At 45.3% G+C, this 26,807-nt stretch overlaps 1 protein-coding gene across 3 annotated transcripts in view; it reads left to right on the top strand.

Annotated features, from left to right (window-relative positions):
- Positions 1 to 1,480: 1,480 nt before the first annotated feature.
- bcl9l (bcl9 like) overlaps positions 1,481 to 26,807 on the top strand; it is a 30,729-nt gene continuing 5,402 nt past the window's right edge. The window contains exons 1-6 of one of the 3 annotated variants that reach the window (XM_084437628.1): positions 1,481 to 1,611; positions 18,463 to 18,533; positions 18,823 to 19,192; positions 21,762 to 21,884; positions 23,628 to 23,805; positions 24,292 to 24,376. In XM_084437628.1, coding sequence (XP_084293754.1) covers positions 18,880 to 19,192; positions 21,762 to 21,884; positions 23,628 to 23,805; positions 24,292 to 24,376 — 699 coding nt within the window. In that variant the 5' untranslated portion in view covers positions 1,481 to 1,611; positions 18,463 to 18,533; positions 18,823 to 18,879. Of the gene's footprint in view, positions 1,612 to 18,462; positions 18,534 to 18,822; positions 19,193 to 21,758; positions 21,885 to 23,627; positions 23,806 to 24,291; positions 24,377 to 26,807 lie in introns of all 3 variants that reach the window. The other 2 variants (XM_084437626.1, XM_084437627.1) reach the window with 2 other exon arrangements.

The raw sequence follows: 26,807 nt of genomic DNA, 5'->3' as shown, positions 1-26,807 counted from the left end.
TGTGTTGCCATCTCACGCACGCACACAGACACACACACTGAAAAGATCACTCATCTCCTCAATGCCAGATGCTTCAGACAGTCAGAACAGTCCTCTCCCTACCCATCCCTCAACAAATCTTCAGCTCACAAGTTTTTCTCCCAAGTAATCTCACCCACATAAACTCACCTCCCCTACTCTCACCCACATAAACTCACCTCCCCTACTCTCTCCTACGTTCAGTCACAAAAACTCATCTCCACCTAACCTCCCCCACCACACACACACATACACTGTCTCCTATTCTCACCCACCTCCCCCTACTCTCTCCTTGGGCCATGCCAGATTTGTGAGATAAAAGGAATGGGGTAGATGATGGATCTCCTCATTCTCTCTCAGCAATATGATATCTTTCATTTACATCTGACTAACTCTGCCTTCAATCCTCTAACACACTGAACACAGCGTACTGTTTCAGATTGAAATGTGTGGCTGAAAAAGAAGAATGAAAACACGGATAAACTGCAGAACAATCAATCATGAGCAGCTCAATAACCATCCTCTGAAGAACTCTGTGGAAAAAAGATCTTGCCCTTTGTCACCGTCTGCTGTTGGTGGCTTTTGATCAGGATCCTCTGGCGCCTTCGTAGACCATGGAAGAGACAAGTCATGCACCCCAGCCCACCCCAGACATAAACTAAGAACATATGCCTAGCCAGTTCCTTTATGAGAGGGTTTGGGAGTTGGCAACAGGGTAGCTATGTCTCTATGGTCCATGTGTGGCCCCCACCACCAGAGGGAGTCCTCGACTGAGAAATCAGTGAGGAATAGAGGAGGTCCAGAGACAGACACCTTTAACCCAACTAACCCTGGCAACGGTTCTGACCACCTTAGTGCTTCAGTTCACTGTGGAAATAAGCATGCGGACGGTCTAAATAGTGGGGCTGTCTGGATTCTCTTTCTCCATGAGGTTGAATTGGGCAATGTTCTGGAAATTCTACCATTTCTCAAGTCTAGCCTAGGCAAACAGAAATGCTACTTCTCAAGTAACATCGAAGAATTTAGTTTCTCCCATGGATGTATTCCACACATCATCATCAATCATCACCACCATCGTCATCATATTTTCTGACAAACGTCAAAATGGTGCTATTAATCAAATTAATTTTGGTGACAATAAAGCCTATTGAGTATAACCCTGCACGAGTGTGCGTGTGTGAGTGAGAGACAGTGTGTCTAGTGGCAGACTTGGGTAGTCATCATTAGTCAGTGATACACGGATGCTTCAGCGCAGTCAGTGGTCACATCAGTGTCGGCTGGTATTCTATTGAGTCGCGCCGTGAAATGCAGCGTCCTCCTACCCTTCCACATTTCTGACTGGTGGGAGAGTCATGAACCACAGTCCGCTTGGAGACGCATCCTCCGTTTTGAGTCCTAGTATAAACGACGTGTTGTTGTTTATCACTGCCCACCCGACCACCGTGAAATTGCACCAGCAGCTCCGCGTTGGTTGCTGAAATCGGGAAGATCTTGCGCAGTGGTAGGTAGGGAGCAAGCGGTGGCGGACACTTCGGGGAATGTCGGCTGGTCGTCACTCCTGACATCGGCCTCCTCATATTCCAAGCAAATGGGGTAGGTAGACATTAGCTACTCTTGCACAATGTCATGGCCGCATGTCTAGCTTTTCAGCCTTAATAATAATTTACTGACGCTCAATTGTCTGTTATGTGTCGTAGGTATTATTACCTGGACTATGCTAGCTAACATGTACGTTAAACAATCTAACAAGTTCCAATCCAGTGGGTTCGCGTGCAGATGTGTAGCTAGCTAGCTTGCTAGCCTCTTGCCACAGAAACGTCAGCTCGCAAGCTAGCTAGCTAACGCTAATAGCTTGCTAGTTGTAAGCAAGTCACCACTCAATCAGTGTTTTAACGGTGGCTGAGGTGATCAAGGCCCTTTCCACGTGACGGCCACTTAATAACGAACACGTTTCGCAAAACAATACGCATGATGCCATTACTGTACTTGCTGTGTGGTTCCTTTCTCGTTAATTGTGGAAACAAAGCTAGCTAGCTAGCTAATCTAAGTCGATATGTGGTTAGCTAGCTGGCTAGTTAGTTAGCTAGCTAGCTAGGCTAGCTACATTTCCAAGGCAGATGTGTTGTGACTAGCTACCGTTACCGTGGCCAGGCAGGTGAGAGAGCTCGTGTGCGCGAGCCAACATGATGAACCAGCCTCGCGCTACTGTTCGTGTTCCATTCAGTGGCACTCTGCGGGGTAGCGAGTTAGCTAGCAGCGCACTCTCTCTGCTCAGGTCCATGTCTCTGGGGTTGAAGAAGCCAGAAACGTGTCATGGATGAGCCACAACAAGGCATGGAGTGCTTAGTCGGATACCACAGCTAGCCTATGTCATATAGCCCTATAGAGGCTGGCAAAGGGATTGTTTTGATGACCACATGTGTCCACATGTTGTGTCATTCTCTAGGCCTGGCTAGAATCTTTCTATCCGGTAGTGTGTGTCCCGTGTTCTTGTTTTTTGGACCTCCAGTTCTTGACCTCACTTCAGCCCAATACATGGTTTGACATGGTCTGATGTGCTGCACTTTGGCGCACTGGTAAGACAGTATTTTCCATGGGACAGTCGGTCAGTGCTGTGTGTGATATCCTAGTAAGCTATATATAGTACTGAACAGAGTTTGCAACTTGATCCGAATTGTCTGAGGGCTGCCTGCCTGCAGCCCACGGTGAGTCTGTCGAGCTGCAGCAGTACCAGCAACACCTCAGATCGTTTTGTGAGTCCTCATCCTTCTAATGGGCAGGCTCTCACTCTTGCTGTCAGGATAGCAATTTGACACATCCATCACCAATGGAACAGTAGCTATCCCTTTACCCGTCATATGATTACATCTTGACAGTGGTGGGTAAGCTTAAAGGTGCAGTATGCGGTTGGTGATTTCCTGTTAGACTTCAGAATTGTTAGACTTCCCTGCCCCTCCCTCAAAAGCCACTCCTCCAAACTGGGGGAAATCGCTAGGCAGGTAGGGGGGATTGACAGTCATCCAATCATTTAAAGTTGGCAACTACGGATGTGCGCAGCGTCTATTTTCACTGACGTGTACCTGGTGGTTTTGTAACCAACTTTACCACTAGTCTAAAATGGGGTTTATACAACAGGTAGCATGGGGCCTTTTGCTTTGCGGTTGTGGTTTTCGGTCTACGCGGATAGTGATCCCCCTGTCCAAAAACAGGCCTACCCATAAACCTATGATGAGATGTGGCAAGAACTTCTTCTGGAATATCCTACTTCGTTTGGGATGCTCATGTTTCATTCTAATTCGTAGCGACTGGCAAGACTAGAAGATACAACGGGTAGTTCTGGTCTTTGATTCTGATTGGCTGGAAGCTGTTGTAAAATGCTCTATAACCACACATCTGTGACCGCATAACGTCATTTTTAGTATGAATGCGCCGCCAACATTTGAACATCTGAACATTGGATCCAATGCATTCACTATTACCTAGCTTTCTATCCTTGTGTAGCTAATATGGCAGCATTATTAGAGTGCACTCTGGTGCTGCACTTGTCTGTGGCTCTGTTGGTCATAAATGTTTAAAAGTTTATTATTTTAAAAGTTTTAAAATGTTTTGGAGGGCATATCTCTAGCTAGCTACATAAAGCATAGTTCATATTGTTGTGTTAATAGTTGGTGAAAAAAACAAATAACCGAGTTTGTATGTTCATCTAAAGCTAACATGCTAGCTAGCTACCATCATTCGTGACTGGATGGCCATAGCCATATATTGCGACAGGCAGTCGAAATAACATAGTGCTATCAAACAAGCTTAACGTTTATTTGGAAACACTAGCATAACCAGTTGGTTGGCATTTCGTTTTGACAACTGATCAGTTTAAATACTGTATGTTGCACAGAAAACAAGCATAACACTATCAGTCATGGCTAGATAGCTAGCTAGCTGGTTGTTATCAACGTCAAGTCTGGTATGTTTTGGTTGTAGCTGATTAGCTAGTATTATGGTATAAATAGATATGGTCTGTGCATAAGTAGCCTACTTTATATGGATGTTGATAAAGCCTATTCATGTCTAAACATATTTATTTCAGGTCGGAACGTGGCAATAAAACAAGGCTGCATGCTCTCCTATAGTCTTCTGCCTGCTAAGGCTGTGCGTGAGGAAAACATACTCGTCTGGCTTCAGAGATTATTGAAGTGGGCTCACAACGTTCCTACTGTAGCTGTGAAGGAGACACATTTTTCTTGGAACCAACTCCATGTTTACTTGTTTTCTTCTTCAATAGTTAGGCCTACACCCGCTCCCCCCAGAAACCGAGAGAAACAAAAGTTTGCGCACGGCATAAACGAAAGGGATCAGTACAGAAGGATAGGCCTATGCTTCGTCTGTTCATCCACAAAAACATGATAGAATAGGACAAATCGAATAACATGAAGAAGACGGGTCTGTATTTAGTTTGAATGATGATGCCAGTGTCATCGGACACAACCTACATGCAATTTTCCCATTGTCTTTAAAATCAAAGTACTCCTAAACTTTGCTGGATTTATGACCAGACATAGCTGCGCGACTCAATAAATAAGGCTGTAGGAACCGCTCTCTCTCTCTCTCCCTCCCTCTCTCTCCCACACACACAGGCGTGCATGCACTTGAATAGACAGACGGGGTGGGACTACTAAACAACTCACAGTACTCAGTCGCCTATTGTTAGAGTTGTTAGGTTTAGTTCAGTCAATACTGTGAGGTACATTTTTTTTATAGTTTAACCGACTACTATTTACGAGCCGCCTAGCAAAAACGGTGCCGTGTAGTCGTGTAAACGACTATCCTCCCACATCCCTATTGGCAACTCGAAATGATTGGACGCACTCACGTTTTACAGTCCTGCGACTTCCTCAGATTTAATTTAATTTTAGTGTCAGAGCACTTTATTTATTGATTGCTGTCGGGATGTGATTAGTATTGCAAGAAGATATAACAAAAATGCTTCTGAGCCAAACCACATACTGCATCTTTATTGCATGTCTCATTCAATTGAGGAGCCTCCATGCTACAGTAGGTGTGATGGGTAACGTGTGGTGCAGAGAGGGGGTGTCTTCAGCCGGGCTGTAATACCTACTCTATAGGTGGGCTTGAGGAAGCGTGAGCAGAGAAGAACCACCCAGTCCTCACATTATTACAGCATGCCATATTTAACGCCGGTTTGGTGGTCAGAGCCAACTTATGCTTATGTAAACCCCTTTTTTCCCCCGTAGTGCACTGGTGCATGGCTATTGATGAATTCACCCAGTGGAAGGATTAGATAGAGAGTCTGGTATAAATACAGAATGTAGCCGCAACACTGAGCATAGGTTAGCCACAGAGCTCCTCAGGGTACTGCATGATAATAGGACTGGTCCTCACACGCTGGCTGTCGCTGGCGCTTGATTTGAATGAGTCACCTAAAGCAACATGCTTTTTGACTATCAGTGACGGGCACTGCATAACCACACAGGGAGGAGAGTGTGGTCCGCAGCAAGCACAGGCAGATTTGGTGCGCTGCTGACAAAGTGTTTCTTATCTGGTGAGGTGATCTGAGAGTGTTGGGATGGGTTACCAGCAGCATTGCTTAGGTGAGCTATGAAAGAATAATGTGATATTGAGAAGGTTTCCACCAGGCAGAGAGAGGGGACTGTGTCTCATCAGCAGGACGAGTGAGAAAAAGGCAGGGGTTTGAGTTGGAAGGGGGGAAAAAGCTTAACATCCAGGCATTGATGGGGTCTAGTTACTTACAAGCGTGGATGGATTCAATTTACAGAATCTCCCATAATGGTAGTAATGCCAGCTACACACGATGTGTTCGGCTTCAAATTCTTCTTTTCTGTCCTCTGCCACTCAGTTCTTTCCTCCATCTGTGTTTGTGCGTGAAAATAGCTAGCTTACTGTTCAGTTGGTCTCGCACACAGAATGGCCTCTATCCATCAGTACCCCCCTCCACCCCCCTTCTTTCCCACTCCTTCTGTGTCGAACTGTCTCCGTCTGTCTGTAATGCGGCTGCAATTTGGTCTTTTTCCTTGCTCTAGTTGGCTCCCTTCCCAGAATGTGTTGGAAAAGATACAACCCTTGACCCTCAGTGCAAACCGAGCCCAGCGCTCCCCCCCCCCCCCCCCCCTTCTCCGGCGTGGAGTGGATGAGTGCAGTCTTTTACACTTCGCTCTCGGCCTGTCGAAGGAAGCCCCCTTCAGCTTGTCTCTGTTCTCCTGTGAGGGTCACAGATTGCAGATTTCCAGCACTACTATTCCCGCCCGGTACTACACGAGATTCAGCTTTTGAGCACAGCCACTAGTTACCTGTATATCAAGCAGGCATTTTTACGTGTACTTGTTTTTTGTATTGCTATTTTTTACTGTCTGTGAGGAGAGTAAGCATTTCATAAATGCACTTCAACTTGAGGCAATGTGCTACTCTCAGTCTCACTGTAGGCTACCTTTCTGCTGGTTTGTTACCAACGTGACTCTAGTACAGTATTCATTAGGAGTCTATTAATGGCGTCTCTCTCTCTAACCCATGACTACAGTCGGACTGTTTGTCTTGGATTGCATACTCGGTTCCATCCCCTTCTCCCTCTTCTTGGCTCCACAGCCTCCTCTTCCTTCTCTGAAACATTCCGAGGACACAGCTAAGCTACATTCCAGTCTTCTCATCTTCTTGCCTCGTTTTGGCGTGGTCTGAGCACTTCGTCGTTAGAGCAGTGATAGATTTTAGTCCCGTCTTTCATGCTGTATTTTCTTAATATCACGTCGTTAGAGCAGTTATGGATTCTAGCCCTGCCTTTCATGTTGTGTTTTCTTAATATCACTCGTTCTAGCATCAGTCTTTCTTCGGCCCTCATCTCTCCCACTGCTTAGCCGATATTTACTCAGACCCATGTCAAGTTCGGTTGCCACAGCAACCTGCCTGAACCCCCAAACGGGTTGATTTCTTGGCTGTCACCTGTGTACAAACCCACAGTGCACTGCGTGTCACCCCATCTCCCTGCTGGCAGACGGAGGGAGATTATTCACAGAGAGCGTCTTCAGCATGGAGCACACACAGTTTAGTAGACCGATACGCACAACAAACAGCGCTCTCATGCTAGCGCAATATGAGATAAACATATTAATGAATAAGAGATCTACTCATGAATAAGAGCTACCTACTGTACCATATTAATGTATAAGACCTACCATCCTAATGAATATGAGACCTACCATATTCATGAATAAGACCTACCATCCTAATGAATATGAGACCTACCATATTAATGAATAAAACCTAACATCCTAATGAATGAGACCTACCATATTCCTGAATAAAACCTACCATCCTAATGAATATACGAGATCTACCATACTAATGAATATGAGACCTACCATACTAATGAATATTTGAGACCTAAGTCCTAGGGGTGGGTCCAATTAATCGATTAATCGTTCATGACGGTCAAAGTTGATTTTGGTCACATTGTGGTCATGCGTTTTTTTTCATTCAAATAAACATGTCCTTTAAAAAAATATGTAAAATGAACTGAACTAATGTCGTGCATCATCTGTTCTGTAGCGCTATATTGATTTGAATGGAGACTAAATTACAGCGTCAGAATCAATGGGAATTGTGGTCTCACCTTTTTTTCACTCAAATAAACATTTCTTTCAAAACGTTGGAATCAAGTCTTTTTAATGTCAGCCAAAAAAAAAAAAAGATTAATCGGTCATTCCACCCACTGATTAATCGACTATGAAAATGTGAGTTGTGCACATCCCTACTACCTACCATACTAATGAATGAGACTTACCATACTAATGAATAAGAGACCTACCATACTAATGAATAAAGAGATCTGCCATCCTAATGAATATGAGACCTGCCTACCATGCTAATGAGAATATCAGACCTACCATATTAATGAATGAGACCTACCATACTAATTAATATGAGAATGAATGAGACCTGCCATACTAATGAGAATCAGACCTACCATACTAATGAATATGAGACCTACCATACTAATGAGAATCAGACCTACCATACTAATGAATATGAGACCTGCCATCTTAATGAATATAAGATCTACCGTCCAATATGAGACCTGCCATACTAATGAGAATGAGACCTGCCATACTAATGAGAATGAGACCTGCCATCTTAATGAATATAAGATCTACCGTCCTAATGAATATGAGACCTGCCATACTAATGAGAATGAGACCTACCATACTAATGCATATGAGACCTGCCTACCATAGTAATGAATATGACACCTACCATACTAATGAAAATATGAGACCTGGCATACTAATGAAAATATGAGACCTACCATACTAATGAATGAGACCTACTACCATACTAATGAATATGAGACCTACTTCCATACTAATGAATATAAGAGACCTACTATTCTAATGAATATAAGAGATCTACCATACTAATGAATAAGAGACTAGTTAGGCCTACTGCTCTCATGGTCCAGCCTCCAGAGAGATGGTTCTCTGCCTCAGTCTGGAGCCCATGTCTTCCACATGTGAGTGGTGGTGACCTGCAGTGACCTCTTGTTCTGCTCGCATGCCGCCTCACAGGCAGCCTTCCTCCCACCACAACAGGCTGCAGAACAACACGCAGCATGTCAGAGGAGAGGAACAAGGCTGTGATTGAGGGAGGGGTGAGGCAGGGGAGGGAGATTTAAATGGGAGGGGGAGTGGAGAGAAAGGGACAGCTTGTGTGAAGATCAGTGTGGAGTGGAAACCACTTTGGCACAATACGAGAAAAGTGAATATTGAATGATTGAAGGAACATACTGTGGACTGAGGTGATTAGTATACGAGAAGAGTGAATATTGAATGATTGAATGAACATACTGTGGACTGAGGTGATTAGTATACGAGAAGAGTGAATATTGAATGAACATACTGTGGACTGAGGTGATTAGTGTATGAGAAGAGTGAATATTGAATGATTGAAGGAACATACTGTGGACTGAGGTGATTAGTATACGAGAAAAGTGAATATTGAATGATTGAAGGAACATACTGTGGACTGAGGTGATTACCGGTAGTATACGAGAAGAGTGAATATTGAATGATTGAATGAACATACTGTGGACTGAGGTGATTAGTATACGAGAAGAGTGAATATTGAATGATTGAATGAACATACTGTGGACTGAGGTGATTAGTATACGAGAAGAGTTAATATTGAATGATTGAATGAACATACTGTGGACTGAGGTGATTAGTATACGAGAAGAGTGAATATTGAATGATGGAAGGAACATACTGTGGACTGAGGTGATTAGTGTATGAGAAGAGTGAATATTGAATGATTGAAGGAACATACTGTGGACTGAGGTGATTAGTTAATTAATCATTTGAATTGCAGCCCTCTGTGTTCTTCGTTTGGTGACAGTCACGTTCGGTATCCTGGTGCTCAAGTGTTTTTCAGCTGTGGTCTTGCTGGCACATCTGCTCACGTTGTGGTGGTTAACACAACCAAAACACGCTGTGGAAATTAGGTCACCTGCATTGTTTCCTGTTTTTTCATGCCACTCTTTCTACAGTACTATTCCACCTGGACTAGTGGCAGTAAGGGCATGTCCTCACTATAGCAGGCCTAGGACATGTTTTAGTAAAATTGGATCAGATCCAGAACCCCAGGCTATTCTAGTCCTATAGTGCAACACAGTGCTGTGGGAACGTAAGATATTTCCCTGAATATACAGTTACACAGGACAATCAAGCCTTCAGTTCTGATTTGTCTCGGTGGTTTGCTTTTATTCTCAAGTCAAGTTGGTCTCTAACTTTGTCAGTGACAACTGAGGTTCTCAGGCGTTCCTGGCGTTCCTGTCAGGTGACGCTCTGGAACAAGCCATTTCTATCCACCTTTGATGTTTTGAATACAAAAGTGCAAGTTCAGCACAATTTACAGTCAAGTAAATGGCATAGTAAGTAAGTGGCATAGTGACCTGTGACCTGACACTGGATGATTCTAATTACAGAATGCAACTTTACACAGGTTTGACAAGGTGCAACATGAGATGCACAGATCCACTTTTTTTCAGTTCCAATCCGATTCCGATACCTGAATTTGGATATATGCCGAAACCGATCCGATACCAATACTAGCGGTCTTTTTTCTTGAATAATAGGCTAACGATATTAATCATTAACAGGCTACACTTTATAGACTTTGCACACTATACACAATTTTTTTCTCCACTGTATTGTACTGTACTACATTGAACTGCTTTTATTATTAGTAGGCCTATCTTGCTGTTGGTGCTGCAAGGTTGAAGAGCCAAAACGGTCCTAATATTTTTTGTTCGGTATAGGCTACTTGTATATTGGATGTAGCCCTAACAAGGAAAGAATCCATGCATCCTATTATACGTATTCTTTTTCGTGTATCAGCGGCCATGTTATCAAATTAAAAAACTCTAATTTGTAAAATAATCTTGGGACGAGGGACGCTACAGTCGTGAACTGAAAGTGTCTGCTCTGTGACAGAGTGACGGGCAGCCTCACAGCACAGAGCGGCGGGGTCACATCTCACGTTATGACATGATGAGAGGAAGGAGAGAAAGAGAGGTTCTAGAGTTTACAGATTGCCTCATTAATGTTATCAGATTCCCGATGAGCATTGGGTTTAAATCCGAAATACTGCCAAATCGGCGCTTTTGCTTTTGGAAATCCTCCAGCACCATCTTGTGTAACCAACCTGAGCAGCCCTCAGACTTCGTGAATGCTCTTTGCAAACTATTTTACACTTTTTTCAGATAATAGCTTTGTGTTCGCCCCAAACATTTGCAAAATAAGCGGTTTGGAAAGGTAGTTTGGTGAACTGGATGCAGGACTGAGAGAAAATTGAATTATAGCCTAAGATTGAATGAATGAACGCCGGTGACCTTTCACTTCATTTGGATCAGTATGTGAATCAGTGACGTCAGGCCGATACCTGATCCGTGAACCACGTCTGTATCGGAGGCCGATCCCAATATTGGATCATCTCATCTCTAATTTCAGTCCTTTTAAAGAGTTCGTGTTTTGATTAAGAAAACAACCTTGGTGAGAATTGATTAACGTGAAGAACAACTTCCGCAACCTCCGCAAGGTAACGCTTCAATGTAGTCCTTCTGCCCGAGGACGTGTTTGGGAAACAAACGTGTGTGTTTGAGGCAGGCAGGGCCTCGTCTAGCGGCACAGTCCGGAGGACACACAGCGAGCCCGGCTGCATATCCACCTCATTTCCCTTGCTCAGCCTTGCTCCACATTTCAAATGGCGCCACGCTCGAAACGCAGCTCGTCAACCCCCGCCAGTGTCATCCAGTCCGGACTGTGCATCTCTGTGTGTTGGCTTGTGTGTGCGCTACTGCGTCAGAAACATTCTGCTCTCCCATTCATCGCAATTACAACACTTTGGCCTCAGTGTTCACCCCTCCCAGGCCACAGGCGGCTCTGTGGGCCCAGTGTCTCTCATGCTGGCCTCAGACCTTCGCCTGTAGCCTGCCTGCCCAGGGGACTGCAGTCCTATAAATACCTCCTGGTTCTCTAAAAATACTGAGCTCTACTGTGTGACCCACTGTGGGGCTGAACAGGAGCTCTCTCTCTCTCTCTCTCTCTCTCTCTCTCTCTCTCTACCTCTCTCTCTCTCTCTCTCTCTCTTTCTCACACACACACCTAACATGCTCACCTTACAGACACACACATACACATAAACACACACACACACACACACATTCCTAACAGACAGACAGAAACACGCACACACACCTAACAGTCTCTCTCTCTCTCACTCACTCACACACACACACACACATACACCCAACACACACGCTCACCTAACAAACACTCACTCTCACACACACACACACACACACACACACCTGTAGACTCTCTCGCTCGCTCTCTCTGTCTTTCTCTCTCTCACTCACTCACACGCACACACACACACACACACACACACACACACACACACACACACACTGCTTCCATGTTCTAACCTGTGCTGCTGTGTCTGTAGTCTACTCTCTCTCCCCCCAGGGGAAAAAACCTGGGAAGCAGCCAGCCAGTGTTGGATCTCTCTACTGTTCAAACATTACACGAAGCGTACATCAGCGTTTCCCACAGTCAATAAGCAAATCAACTGCAGGGCAATCCCTGAGCACATTCATGATCAGAGACATTAGTTAGGAGAAAGCGCGTCGTCTGTTCCCAGCGCGGTCTAGGCTTACGGCCTACGAGCTCGTCTGCATTCGGAGTTCTGAGTTCTTTGTGCTGAGGTGCAGTCATCTTGGTAAACAAAACCCACATGTTAGACATTTTCAAACTCATTCAATTATTCTCATTTCTTACTAATTTGTTGTGTGGCGCATGATGCGATCAGCCCTATCTAAACGTCCCTCGAGAGAACCTTCCAGAATGTCTAACATTATTGAGACTGTAGACGATATAGTCAAGAAAGGAGCTCCTTCTGGATGTGTTTGTCGTTTTACAATGACAGTCTTGTGTGGAATAAAAGACGGCTATCCATGGACTCACGCAGTTCTGCTCTGCCTGCCGGCCTCTTGACTGAATCAAATTTAAGACAAATGACCTGATGGCTGATAGTGGTTGTATTTCCAGTAAATCTCTATTTAGTTTCCAGAAGATAACAGCAGATTTACATCAGACACACTGAACTTTCTCAGAATATTTTTTGGGGGGGATTTCGCCTGTTTAGAGATGCTTAAAAAGTCCCTCCCTTCAACAACAACAACAATCACATTGATTACCATGGACACACTTTTATGCTACACATAGCAACCCCCATAGCAACCACCACCACAAACCTGTGATGCCAGGCTCAGCTCATCCCTGTGTCGGGTACGAGGTGGTGTCCATCAAAAACATATTTTCTTCAAACAGGCCTCTCCCTGTAGGTGAGTTCCACTAGGTCAATAGAACAGACAGCGTCCGGGTTAATGACTGATGGACTCACAGCCAGGGAACAAAGCACTGGTGTGTGTGGACGGTGACACAGCCAGCCGGTGTTAGTTAATGACTAATTGTGTGTGTGTGTGTGTGTGTGTGTGTGTGTGTGTGTGTGTGTGTGTGTGTGAGAGAGAGAGAGACTACAAGTGTGTGTGTGTGCGCGAGCGTGTGTGTATGCGCTTGTGTGTGTCCATCACTGCTCAGGTTAGTGGTACTGAAGGCCCTGCTTGTAACTGGATGCGCTGTGTGTGTGTGTGCGTGTGTCCAGGTGAGTGGTGCTGTAGGCCGTGCTTGTAAGAGGATGGGCAGTGTGTGTATCATGGTCTCTTACTTTAGCATCAATCAACAACCATGGCAACTTGCAGAAACGATCTACAGAATCATGGCACAAAAATAGTCTTAACCCAGGACTTTATCTTTCAATGTCTGAATCTGAAGGCTTGTATTCTACCTAATCCATATGTTTGAGCTTGTAGCTTACCTACTTCTAGATGCAGCAATGCATCTCAATATTCTTTTCCGCAATACTGTCGATTTTCCACAGTACAGTATTGATACAGTAAATATATATAATTTTATTTTTATTTTTTTTGCAAGGAAAATATACAGAAGACACGGAATAGATATAGGCCTAGATATAGAACATTAAGGATATAATTCAGTCATGGATGCATCATTCATGTTTTAAATGGATTTAATGTCCTTACATTCCCTCTGCCCTCAGGGAGTGGAGGATGGAGTTGTATTTTCAGCTGTATTGTAAATTATGTAGAGTATTGCAATGTATTGTGATACAGTACATATAATATGGGGACCCATGTATTGTGATACATATCATATCGTGAGGTCCTTGCCAATACCCAGCCCTACCTACATCCATGTCAGAAGTGGCCAGTTCACAACAGTTCTTTTGGCTGACCATTGATGAAACCATTTAAGAACTACCTCTGCCCCTGAATGCATTTCGTGGCTCTGTGCATGCCAAAGTTGAATGGATTCTAAATTGTCCCATGCTGCACCACTCCACCGAGTTTCCTGAAAAGCGGCCTGGTAGTTTTTGTGTAATCCTGGTCCAAAATATGAATGGCGATGAATGTCTGGCCCAGCCGTGTTTGGGCGGCTCGTGGACCGGCCCCATGATTTGGATGATGACAGAAACATTGGTACATGCACTCTTTTGCGTGCTGTTTAACGTGAGCATTTATTTTCTTATTTTTTTTCAAGCGAATGTTTAGACTAACGTAATAGGTAGGGCTGGGTTTAAAAAATCGATTCATCGATTCTGAATCAAATGATTCAATCGATTCATGAATCCCAAAATCGATCTTTTATATAATGAATGAATGAATAAATGAAGGAATCAATAGTTCATTAATTCATTCAATGATTCATTCATTCATTCATTTTTGGAAATCAGTATCGATACCCAGCCCTAGTATTGATGTGTTGCATAACTTGGTAGTCATGTAATTAAGGTTACAGCAGAAAAAAGGTTTTAGTAACACTAACCAAATCGATATTGAATCGAATCGAATCGTGATAATCGATTCCAAAACTTGTGAATCGGAATCGAATCAATTCTTGAAATTCGACTCGATACCCAGCCCTAGTAATAGGCTGGTTGAATCTTCTGAATCTACAAATAAAGTGCAGCATTTAGCTACGTAATCAGATCTGATACAGAGCAGGAGACAGAAACGAGAGCGACTTGGACGAAGAAGAGGATGGGGCGTTAAGCAGGGGTGAAAGTAGGCCGGAACAGTTCAGTTCGCCGTACCGCTAAAAGATTTAGAGCAGGTACGCAGCGGTACGCAGTGGAACATGTTTTTTGTTTTGTTTTTTAGGGGACGCAACATCTGCCTGTCATGCAAAACAGGCCCTTTATCCACACAATTTTCAAGCGCATTTATCCTAAATCAATGTAAATTTGAGCTATATTAAAATCTCTGTGGTATTCCATCAACAGAATGTGTCCCGTGTTGAGGCGCATTTTTGTAACTCGCATTTCCCATCAGTAGGCTACATTCGATTGTCGTACTATGTTGCACGGCAGTCTGCATTGTAGACTTGAGTGCTGTGGGTTTTGGCAGACAGCAATGAGCAGTCGTTTTTGCACAAAACAAAACAAAACAACAAAAAACAAGTAATAAGTTGTGATGTTTCACGATCAACAACCTAAATCATGAATGCTACAGTCGTGCGAGCTCAGTCGAGTGCTCGATGCTTCCGCAAACACATGCTCAGAAGGGTGTGTGATTGGACGTTGGTTGCCTAGGCGCTGGGTAGCGTGCCAGCCTTTAATCATCTGAGGGAAATAAGGAGGGAACATTAAAAACGTCAGATGCTTGTTGAATGTTATGAAAAGACAAAATGCAAAGAAAATTTGATCTAATGTTTAAGAGAAAAGAGAAAGATTCAGAAGCTGGTGATACTGTTGTTAAAAGTAGGAGAATTTCAGAGTAAGTTGAGGACCAGAGGGAGGAAGCAGAACTACCAGAAGGAACAGGTAGGCTACTGACAGGCCAGAGAAGGGACATGAACTAGGCCATACTGTATCAGAACACAACAGTAGGCTATGTTTATATGATGAACCTTGTCTGTCAGACAAGATGGACATTGGCTTCTTATTATTTGTATGTAGGCTAATGTTAGCTGGCAGCTGGAACACATTCCTTGAAGCTGGACACAATTTTACAGTTACACTGAATTAAGTAGCCTAGTCCAGTTTTAGTAATTTCTTCTTATTTAAAACAGTTGAGGGTGAGAGAGAGAAGGCAGGGACTATTATATTCTATATATTCTCTTTATATACTATACATTATGTTGTGTGTGTAATTTCTACCCCAAACAGGAATTTAAAAATTGAATTTGTGTCTCTTCATGTCTCGGGGGGGGGGGGGGGTGGGGGGGGGACTTAAAGGTTGCAGTAGTAGTACCTGCAATAACTTATTCCTACTTTCACCCCTGGTTAGGATTAGGCTAAATAAGCACTTTATTTGTTTGAAAATGTCCCCTTTATGAAAATTGCAGAATTTTCATTGTGCTACTAAAAAATGTTGTGTGCTACTAAATTTTGCAGCATGGTAGCACAGTGCTACTATGAAAAGCTAAGCGTCCAGCCCTGGTCAACATGGGTGACATTTAGTGCAAACAGGGTCCTTAAATCAGGCCTATATCATAGCCAACTGAAAACCAAACGAGAGGAATAGCCTATAGTGCTGGTCCACTTGATCGTATTCAGTGCTTGTTTACAATGTTGCCTGCCGACTGCCGAGAAGACGTGCTCGGATTTTAAGGAAGTAAGATATTTCCTTGCCACCTAGATAGATGGATAGATACTGTAGATGGTGTTTTGCTGATTTTTGGCCATGTTGAAAAGATTGAATACTAATGTAATGTGTTTTGGCATGATTAGAAGATGGGCGGGACTCGATTAGCCTACTAATCTATAATCTACATTTTGAAGATCAATTATGCATTTTTTCCCCCCCAAGTCGACGACTAGTCGAAGTTTGAGTATTTATTTGACAGCCCTAGTGTGTGTGCGTGTGTGTGCGCGCGGTACTCCTTATGAAACAGGTGTGGAGCTGGTCTTGTTGAGACTTGTAAATACGGTGAAGAAATCTACTGAATGATTCTCAGCAAGACAACAAGAGATGGACAGAATGGGAACTTCCAGTTATGAACATAGACAGGTGGCAGTAACAGCAGGTCAGGAGTCTTCAACTTCAACTTCAACCCAGAATGAGAATCCTATAGTCATGCTGGGTCCTTCCCTGGGTCCGTCCCTGAGTCCTGGATCCTTCCCTGAGTCCTGGGCCCTTCCCTGGATCCTTCCCTGAGTCCTTGGTCCTTCCCTGAGTCCTGGATCCTTCCCTGAGTCCTGGGCCCTTCCCTGGATCCTTCCCTGAGTCCTGGGCCCTTCCCTGAATCCTTCCCTGAGTCCTGGGCCCTTCCCTGGATCCTTCCCTGGGTCCTGGGGCCTTGGTCCTTCCCTGGGTTCTGGGTCCTAGTTCCTGTGTGTCCTGAAGCCCCGGGTCCGTCTGTCCTTCCCTGGGTGCTAGGTAGGTCTGTCCCTGAGCCCTGGCCCCTGGCCGCTGGCTACTGGGTCCCCTCCCTCCATTCAGAAGGTGGAAACTGGATCCATCAGCGTTGGTTCACAAAGTTCCTGGCAGGCAGCAGAGGTGTCTCGATTCACTCCGCTGGCGTTTCAGGTCACTCTCACGCAGGGCTTAGCAGCTATTCATATCATCTGGGGTTATTAGATTTGCTCTGTAATAAAGTTGTTGAAATAAAGACTGATGGATCAATTTGTTATTCAACAGTAGGCCAAATAAACGTGTAATCTGCGAAGTACTGGCCTATTCCTGTCAATCTCCTGTAATCTGTTATGAGCGGAGGTTATATTTCAGTCATTTGGGAAATTACTTTTCTGTGATTGGAGTTTGAGACTGAGAGCAAGGGGTGAGAGAGAGGGAGAGCGCTAGCCTAGTGTGAAAGGTAGTGTGGAATGTGTGGCGAAGTTTTTGTGGTTTGCTAACTGCTGGGAGTGGGAGGGACTTGTAACACTGGAGATCCGCTTCTGTCCTTCCCCCTAGCTCAACCTCCCTCTTTCACTAGCTTTCCCTTAAAGAAGCAGTTACCAGTACACTAACCCTAGCCGTTTACACTCGCTGCCCTACACTCTATAGTTCATATCTCTCTCTCTCTCTCTCTCTCTCCCCCCCTCTCTCTCTCTCTCCCCCTCCCTCCCTCCCTTCCTCCCTCCCTCCCTTTCTCTCTCACCTCCGGAAACTGCTGCTGACACAGAATTATATTGTGTGCAGTCGTGAGTCGGCCATGACAGCTAGGTTCTGGTTATGACAGGCAGACAGACAGACAGGCTCTGGTTATGATAGACAGGATTAGGTTCTGGTTATAACAGACAGACGGGCTATGTTATGGTTTATGACAGGTTCTAACAGACTGGTCGAGCTAGGTTCTGGTTATAACAGACAGACGGGCTATGTTATGGTTTATGACAGGTTCTAACAGACTGGTCGAGCTAGGTTCTGGTTATAACAGACAGACGGGCTATGTTATGGTTTATGACAGGTTCTAACAGACTGGTCGAGCTAGGTTCTGGTGCCGGGCGCCACTGATGAGGCTGCCCACGGCGGCCCCTGGAGGAGGACAGCTTGGATGGGATAAATGCAGAAGACACGCGTGTGTGTGTTGTGTCACCCCTCATTCACGTGTGTGTGTGTGTGTTGTGTGTCACGTGTGGCCAATAAAGACCCTTGAGGTCCAGAAATTATTTTTAGACAGACAGACAGGTTAGGTTCTGTTTGTGACAGAAAGTCTAGGTTCTGGTTATGACAGGCTGGGCTAGGTTCTGGTTGTGACAGACAGACAGACAGACAGACAGGCTATGTGCTGGCTGGAGTCTGTCCTGTGTGAATGACGGAGTGGCCCTCTCTCCTGTGTCCAGGTGGGTGTGTGGTCAGTAAAGAGTCGTGGAGAGCAGCATGTCCCCGTGTGTCAGCTGAGCCCCTGGCTGAGGTAACTTTACTGATAACCTCCTACTCTACTCCTCCACACTCTACTCTTCCATACTCTACTCCTTCAGCCCATACTAGGGCAGTCAGCTAGGCTTAATGTCATGACACGCGTTTTGCAATTATCTGTATTTCAAACCCCAATCCCAGTTGCTGAACATGCTGGCAGTCTAATCACCTGTGACCTTTGACCCATTGCTGTTGACCCCTGGCCTGAGGACAGGCTGGATGGACGGGGCTCTGTCGTTTGTCGTCGTTGCTCTCACTGTTGTCTGTTTCTCTCCCCAGCGTAGTGGGCTAGCAGTGTGAGTTCCACGGGCAAAGAGCCGCCTCCTTCACCAGCCAATCAAATGCACCCCGACAATAAACTGACCAATCATGGCAAGCAAGTGACCAGTGACAGCCAATCCAAGATCCCCAATGTAACCCAGCAACAGCAGCAGCAGCAGCAGGGGGCAGCCGGCAACCTGGGGTCGAAGGGCGTGGGGGCAGGGAACCATGGAGTCAAAACCAATCAGATTTCTCCTGGGCTGAAGAGCATCAGCCAATCGGTGAGTGGCGTCGGCGGGATGCTGAAGACCAAGACTAAGAGGGAGAGGAGCGTCTCCATGGACTCTGCTGAGCAGAGGGCCATCACCCCCGTCCTGGAGACTGATGCCAAAGGTAGAACGCACGCGCACACACACACACCCACACACACAGGGACTGGATGAACATCTTTATGCAGCTCTGACACCCCAGCCTCTCCACCCACCTCTCTCTGTCCGCCTCTGCTACAATAGCAGCGAGCTGTAGCTGGCTTTCTGGTGCCTCTCTGTCTCTCCTTCTCTCCTCTCTCCCTTCCTCCTCTCTCACCTCTTCTGTGTCCTCTCTCTCTCGCCTCTTTCCCTCTCTCCTTCTCTCTCTCCTCTCCTCCTCTCTCTCTCTCTCCTATATCGCCTTTTTCCCTCTCTCCTCTCTCTCCTCTCCTCTCTGTCTCTCTCACTCTCTCTCCTCTCGCCTTTTTCCCTCTCTCCTCCTCTCTCTCTGTCTCTCTCTCTCTCACTCTCTCCTCTCGCCTTTTTCCCCTCTCTCCTTCTCTCTCTCCTCTCTCTCTCTCTTTCTCTCACACTTTCCTCTCGACTTTTTCCCTCTCTCCTTCTCTCTCTCCTCTCCTCTGTCTCCTCCTCTCTCTCTCTCTCTCTCTCTCTCTCTCTCTCTCTCCTCCTCTCTCTCTCGCCATCTCGGCCAGGGCGCAAACCTGTTTACTGCTTCTAGTTTCTAGAAGCAGTAAAGAAGAGCAGGGCGTCTTTTCGTTTTGACAACAGCGGAACATCTCACCGCCGCCACTCGCCCCCCGACCCCCTCTGACCGCTGACAGAGCGAGAACACGCGATGATTACAGCCTCCACACATCAGGCTAGAGCCAGTGGGCAGGAGGACAACTCAACTAACAACGCGCCACGGCGCTGGCAGTGCAGTGGACACGTTCGTCCGCAACGGTCGGTTTCACAGCAGGGTTGGATCTTTCAAAAAAACAAAAAACATCCTCTTCCCACCTGATCTCCACCAGTGAGAAGGTTATTAATGTTCCATTGACTCAGGGCGGGAGGCGGTAGGGAGCGGTTAAGAGACAAGAGGGCAATAAGTCCAAAAATAGAACGAGCCAAAGGCATCTTCAGACATTTCTCAGGCATCATCGCGATCGGGGAGATTTTGGCTTACGTTGGGATCGCGTGCAGGGACACTCGTTCCCCTAACACACGCGCGTACGCACACACACACACACACGTGCGTGCCAGCTACGCGTGCTGCTACGCAACTCTCACAAGCCAGGGGGAAATCCTGACACCTCACACACCAAAGGTCGTTACATTTCAGCGCGAGTGAACACAAGTAGCTGAGTCCTCTCCTCTCCTTCCTGCTGGGGGCGGCGTGCGTTCGCAGCTAACCTGGCCGTTCTGCTGAAGATCAGACAGATAGGGAGCTACAGGAAGTGTAGGTCTGAGCAGGAATGCAGCGAACTGCTTCCCTTGTCCTGCCATAGCTCTCCGTGTGTGTGTGTGTGTGTGTGTGTGTGTGTGTGTGTGTGTGTGTGTGTGTGTGTGTGTGTGTGTGTGTGTGTGTGTGTCTGTCAGAGAGAGAGAGAGAGAGAGAGAGAGAGAGAGAGAGAGAGAGAGAGAGAGAGAGAGAGAGAGAGAGAGAGAGAGAGAGAGAGAGAGAGAGAGAGAGGGAGAGGGAGAGGGAGAGGGAGAGGGAGAGGGAGAGAGGGAGAGAGTGTGTGTGTCTGTGTGTGCGTGCATATATGCATGGTATGCATATACCAGTGCATATTTTGCGCCGCATTAATGTCTGAGGACCTGCACAACCAACGCTCCAAAGGGACACAAGAAAGAGACGCGTGGCAGCCATCTTTAGTTCCTGTACGCGTATTTAAAAGCAAGTATACCGTGGGCTTAAGAGTGTGAGTGTGTGAGTGTTTGTCTCTGCAGTTGTTTCTGTAGGTGTGTATTTGACTCAGGGAGTTACAGCTGGACTGTAAGTGTTGTGTTTTGGGTGCGTGCTGTTCTTATTTGCGTATGTGGAGCCGTGTTATTCTGATGTATTTGAACAGTAGGGCCATGTGACAGGCCATGGCCAGGTAGGGTAGACGAGTTAAGGCCAGCAGTTCTAAAGAAAGAGTCATCTGGGCTGCCTGTAATACTGCTGCAACTCACTTCAAATAAATAAACACACACAGCCTGCCATATACACATGTACAAACAGACACACTGACTCAGCTCCCTATGATGTAACATCTGCCTGGGGAAAACAATTTCATTCAAATGAAATGCAAGTCATCCTCCCCACAACCACTACCAACCACTCCACCAACACACACACACACAGAGAGAGAGAGAGAGAGAGGGACAGACGGACGGACGGAACAAAAGAGGATACAGAAAAGGATCTGGATCTGAATCTGGCCTATGTCTCTCTCCATCTCTCTCACACACACACACACTCTCTCTCCTTCTTTCTGGCTGTCCCCTAACAATGGTTGGATGATAGCAGGAGGCCAGTGGTGGCCGCGTAACATTTTTGTCTATTATAAGATTTTAGAATAGTGTTCTGATCTCAAGACGTGTGACAAAAATGGCTTATGACGGAACAGTCTGTCACATTTTATGCTAAATCTGTGTGTGTCTGTGCGTGTGTGTGTGTGTGTGCGTGTGCGTGTGCGTGCGTCTATGCGTGTCCCTCCCCCCAGCAGAGGGCGTGTTGCGTAGTAAGCGGCGCTGTGTGTTGGAGAAGAAGCAGCCGTACAGCGGGGATGAGTGGTGCTCTGGTCCCGACACCGAGGAGGACGAGGACAAGCCACACAGCGCCAGCCACCGTGAGTCCACCAGGGAGAGACACCAGGGAGAGACACCAGGGAGAGACACCAGGGAGAGACACCAGGGAGAGACACCAGGGAGAGACACCAGGGAGAGACACCAGGGAGACACACCAGGGAGACACACCAGGGAGACACACCAGGGAGACACACCAGGGAGACACACCAGGGAGAGACACTAGGGAGAGACCAGGGAGACACACCAGGGAGAAAGACCAGGGAAGAGAGGAAGAGACACCAGCACCATCCCAGCCCGCACACCTGCCTCTAGGGCATCACCATCACATAGACTATATGGCTTATAACACATAGACTATATGGCTTATAACACACAGATTATATGTCTTATAACACAAAGACTATATGGCTTATAACACCTAGACTATATGGCTTATAACACAGACTATATGGCTTATAACACAGACTATATGGCTTATAACACAGACTATATGGCTTATAACACAAACTATATGGCTTATAATACATAGACTATATGGCTTATAATACATAGACTATATGGCTTATAATACATAGACTATATGGTTTATAACACAGACTATATGGCTTATAACACAGACTATATGGCTTATAACACATAGACTATATGGCTTATAATACATAGACTATATGGCTTATAATACATAGACTATATGGCTTATAATACATAGACTATATGGTTTATAACACAGACTATATGGCTTATAACACATAGACTATATGGCTTATAACACAGACTATATGGCTTATAACACATAGACTATATGGCTTATAATACATAGACTATATGGCTTATAACACAGACTATATGGCTTATAACACAGACTATATGTCTTATAACACATAGACTATATGGCTTATAATACAGACCGTGCACATTGATCCATTGGAAACATTTTTGAAAGGTTGTAGGTTGACAAACTACAATTTGGAGATTGAAAGGTTGTAGATTGCTAAACTACGGTTTAGAGATCCGACACTCTAAATAGACATAGTATTATTAGATAGCACTTTACCAACTAATACAGGCGTGTATCAGAGGACCTTCAACGTCGTCGATGCTGTTGTCACCATCGAGGCCCACAGGCTTATTGTACGATGAGTCATTGGAAACTCTTAAAATCGTTATAGATTTTGTTCTGCTGAGTAGCATGGAATAGAATAGAATAGAAAGTGAATTTGCCATGTGTAACAAGTACAGGTACAGGTACATTGGAATTCTCGTCATCTCTTGTCCTTACAGTATCTTATCAGCGCTAATCAGTTCCTCATTCCAGTCCTTGATACTCAGCTAGATATTTAAAGGTTCCCAAACTGGCAATTTACCATCCTATCTGTCATCTAGCAGTCTGTCAGTATCATCCTCATCTACTTATCCCATCCCGTCATGGACTATGTCTGTCCATGATGTAGGCAGTGCAATTGAATAACGTTGATGGAGACAAAGTCAAGAGATTCAATAGATGAACTGTTATCTGATATGTTCATTTTTATCAGACGCAGTTTTTAGCCTGTCTCTCCCATTGAGTCTGTTCTCTGTAACATGTTGCATGTGGGAGAGGTTATCAGATGCAATGACGTCAGAACGGCCTGGAAGCCATGGATTGATCACCTTTTCGTGTGCGTTGGCTCCCTCTAGTGTTTGTAGATGGGTATAACACACATCCTAGCTGTTCCAGACCAGTAAACACACAACTTGTCTTGAGGGGAGAAGTGTAACCGCGGTTTTATCGCCCGACTCCTCAGGGGAGCGAGGGATGGCCGGGGTGCTCCAGGGCCTCTCGGGACCCTCCACGGCGGGGCCCATGTCTGACCCCGCGGCCCCAGTGACGGGCCGGGGTGCGGGAGCCGGGCTCCGGTCAGAGCCGCCCCCCCGACCAGCCCAGCAGGTGGTGTACGTCTTCACCACCAGCCTAGCCAACAGGTGACAACTCCCCTGAAACAACCCCCTGTCACAAAATATCTGTTCTCTTATTATCGCAGATGTGGCCAGCATTTGTTTGGGGATAGCATGACTAATCAGAATCTCAACTTCTAGCTCATTTATAGTTGCCTGTTTGGAGAGAAACGGCATCAGTTTGAGAGAGACCGCACTCCCTAGTGGTGTGCTAACCGTGTGGGCTGTGCTGTGTAACCCTGTCTACTCTGACTCCCCAGTGCTATAACCCTGACTCCCCTGTGCTGTGTTAACCCTGCATGCTGTGCTCTGACTCCCCTGTGCTATAACCCTACATGCTGTGCTCTGACTCCCCAGTGCTGTGTTAACCCTGCATGCTGTGCTCTGACTCCCCAGTGCTGTGTTAACCCTGCATGCTGTGCTCTGACTCCCCAGTGCTGTGTTAACCCTGCATGCTGTGCTCTGACTCCCCAGTGCTGTGTTAACCCTGCATGCTGTGCTCTGACTCCCCAGTGCTGCTGAGGCTGTGATCCATGGACACTCTGACTCCATCCTCCTGTTTCACCAGCAGAACGTCCCACGCACCAAGCTAGAGCAGGTCAGACATTGCTTCACACGCGTGCACACACACACACACACACACACACGCATGCACTCACGTGCACATACATACACACACACACACACACACACACACACTAGGGCTGGGTACAGAAGTTTGGTTCATACTTGTTATTGATCGAATGACATCCGAGAACCGAACTGAATCAAACCGAAACGTGTCATAAAAAATCGGTACCAACCTTCAGTTCTTTTGGATACCATAAAGTAAATAAACAATTCATCTCACTGTCAGTTTAGGGCAATTCATGTTATTCTATGTAGCCTCTAATGTTCTAGCACGCCACCATCCACAAATGATGCTGACAGGGACTTTAACTGAAGCTAGCAAGCTCTCCTAATCATGTTTGTAGTTTAGCTGATGCACAGTAAGCTGATGATCATGTATTCTGACGAAGGCACTGGCTTTTACTGGGTGGCGAATCGTTGATTCATTGTAGGGAATAGAATCCCCCTCTCATTCATGATAATGTCTACAGTACTGTAGCTACCTACTTTAATGTGCAAATTGCAAAAAATTGTCCAACGATATTGCTAAATATTAAAACTATGATTTGGGTCCTCGATTCAACTCACTCCTTAGAATCAGCAAATTACCACCCTGGAGGAGCTGGCTGGACTTATAATGTGTGATGCATTTTAATTAGGGCTGTCGATTGATTAAAAATCTAATTAATTACATGATCTGTAATTAATCAATCTATTAATCACAATTAATCGCATATCATGCTTTGAGAAAAGCCCCCAAATGAGGATTTTTCAATGCATTATTAGTAAATGGTAAATGGACTGCACTTATATAGCGCTTTTACCGAAAGCGCTTTACAATGAAGGCCTCTCATTTACCCATTCACACACACATTCACACACGGCAGCTGCCATGCAAGGTGCTACCCTGCTCATTGGGAGCAATTTGGGATTCAGTGTCTTGCCCAAGGACGTCAGGAGTCGCCAGGATTCGAACCGACGACCCGCTCTACCTCCTAAGCTCAGCTGCCCCATTGTGGCAGATGAGTGAAGCATTGAATGGACATTACAAAAGGCAATTTAGAAGGCAATATCTTATGTGTAGTCTATCAATCAATATGAGCAACATGTTCAGCTTGCGCTAAATACGTTCGTGGATTTTAAAAACTAATGTGCCTCGTGATCGCGGCTTGTAGCTGCACTGGAGGACGTACTGTGATTTGCAACACTTCCATTAAGCCCCTGTCTTCTACTATAGCCGATGACCTGCAGTCCATAACAGTTCATTTTGTGAGCGAGGTTTGTCTGAGGTGGACTTAGCCAGCTCTCTGTAGCCTGCGGCGTCCGCTGGGAAAAATAGATTCATAAAAAAAATAAAAAAAATCTATAATTATTTTTACATTTCGATTAATTTGTGTTAATGAACATTTTAATTTTGCCATAATGAATTGATCTAACACTGACACATTGACAGCCCTAATTTTAACTTGCGCTAGAAGAACTGTTTGGAAACATTATTCATCTATCTCTGAACTGCGCCATCAATGTATTATTACCGTTCCCTCGTACTTGTGAGAGCTGGCTGGCTTTCTCATCCCTGACGTAGGCTCCATGCAAAACAAGAGAAGGCCCCGTCTGTCTGGAGATGTACGAGTCCCCCCCCCCCCCCCCTCACTTTGTCCCAGCATCAAGAGACTGTGCTCTCAGAAGCAGGCTGATGACGCTCCACTAAAATGGCTGGATGGCTGCTTAACCGCACTTGTTTTCTTAAATTACAAAAGGCAAAATTACGATTTTACAACTACAAAAAGAAAGAAATGTTTGTTTGTTTGTTTTTTCAATTAACCTTTTTTTCTACTTTCAAGTTAATATCGCTCTTCTGTATAGATTTACGTGCCTTGTAGGCCAGTAAGGCTGGTAAGAAAAGAAGTGGTTCAAATTAGTCAAAACGAACAAAATTAACATTAGTGTTTGAGAATGTTGGCATTTGAAGTTGTTTGCCTTCATATTGAAAACATTCTAACAACAAATATTTGTTGTCATTAGGGTGTTTTTTTTCCACCAAAAAAGTTGTGCCATCCACGGTTTAGATTAGAAACCACAGGTATAGACAAACATAATCACTGTACAGTCACACAAACAAACACACACACACATGAACAAATACACACACACACACAAACAAACACGCACACACATGAACATGGTCGTAGCCGGCAGGTCTGGGTTGTGTTTGGCAGCATGGTGTTCTCCCAGACTGCAGATGCAGACGGATGTGTGAGGTTGTATTTGTGTGTCTATTTTAGTTACTGGTAATGCTCTTTGTTCCTGTTTTCATAATACACAATTAGATGAAAATGAAACGTTAGCTACTGCTAAGAGATCTCTGACGTTTTGATTGATGATTACAAATCGTTGCTCCGTTTCATTACAGACAATTA

Source organism: Borostomias antarcticus (assembly GCF_949987555.1).
Source record: "Borostomias antarcticus genome assembly, chromosome: 1".
Lineage (NCBI taxonomy): Eukaryota > Metazoa > Chordata > Actinopteri > Stomiiformes > Stomiidae > Borostomias > Borostomias antarcticus.
This window is presented reverse-complemented; position numbering and strand designations above follow the sequence as displayed.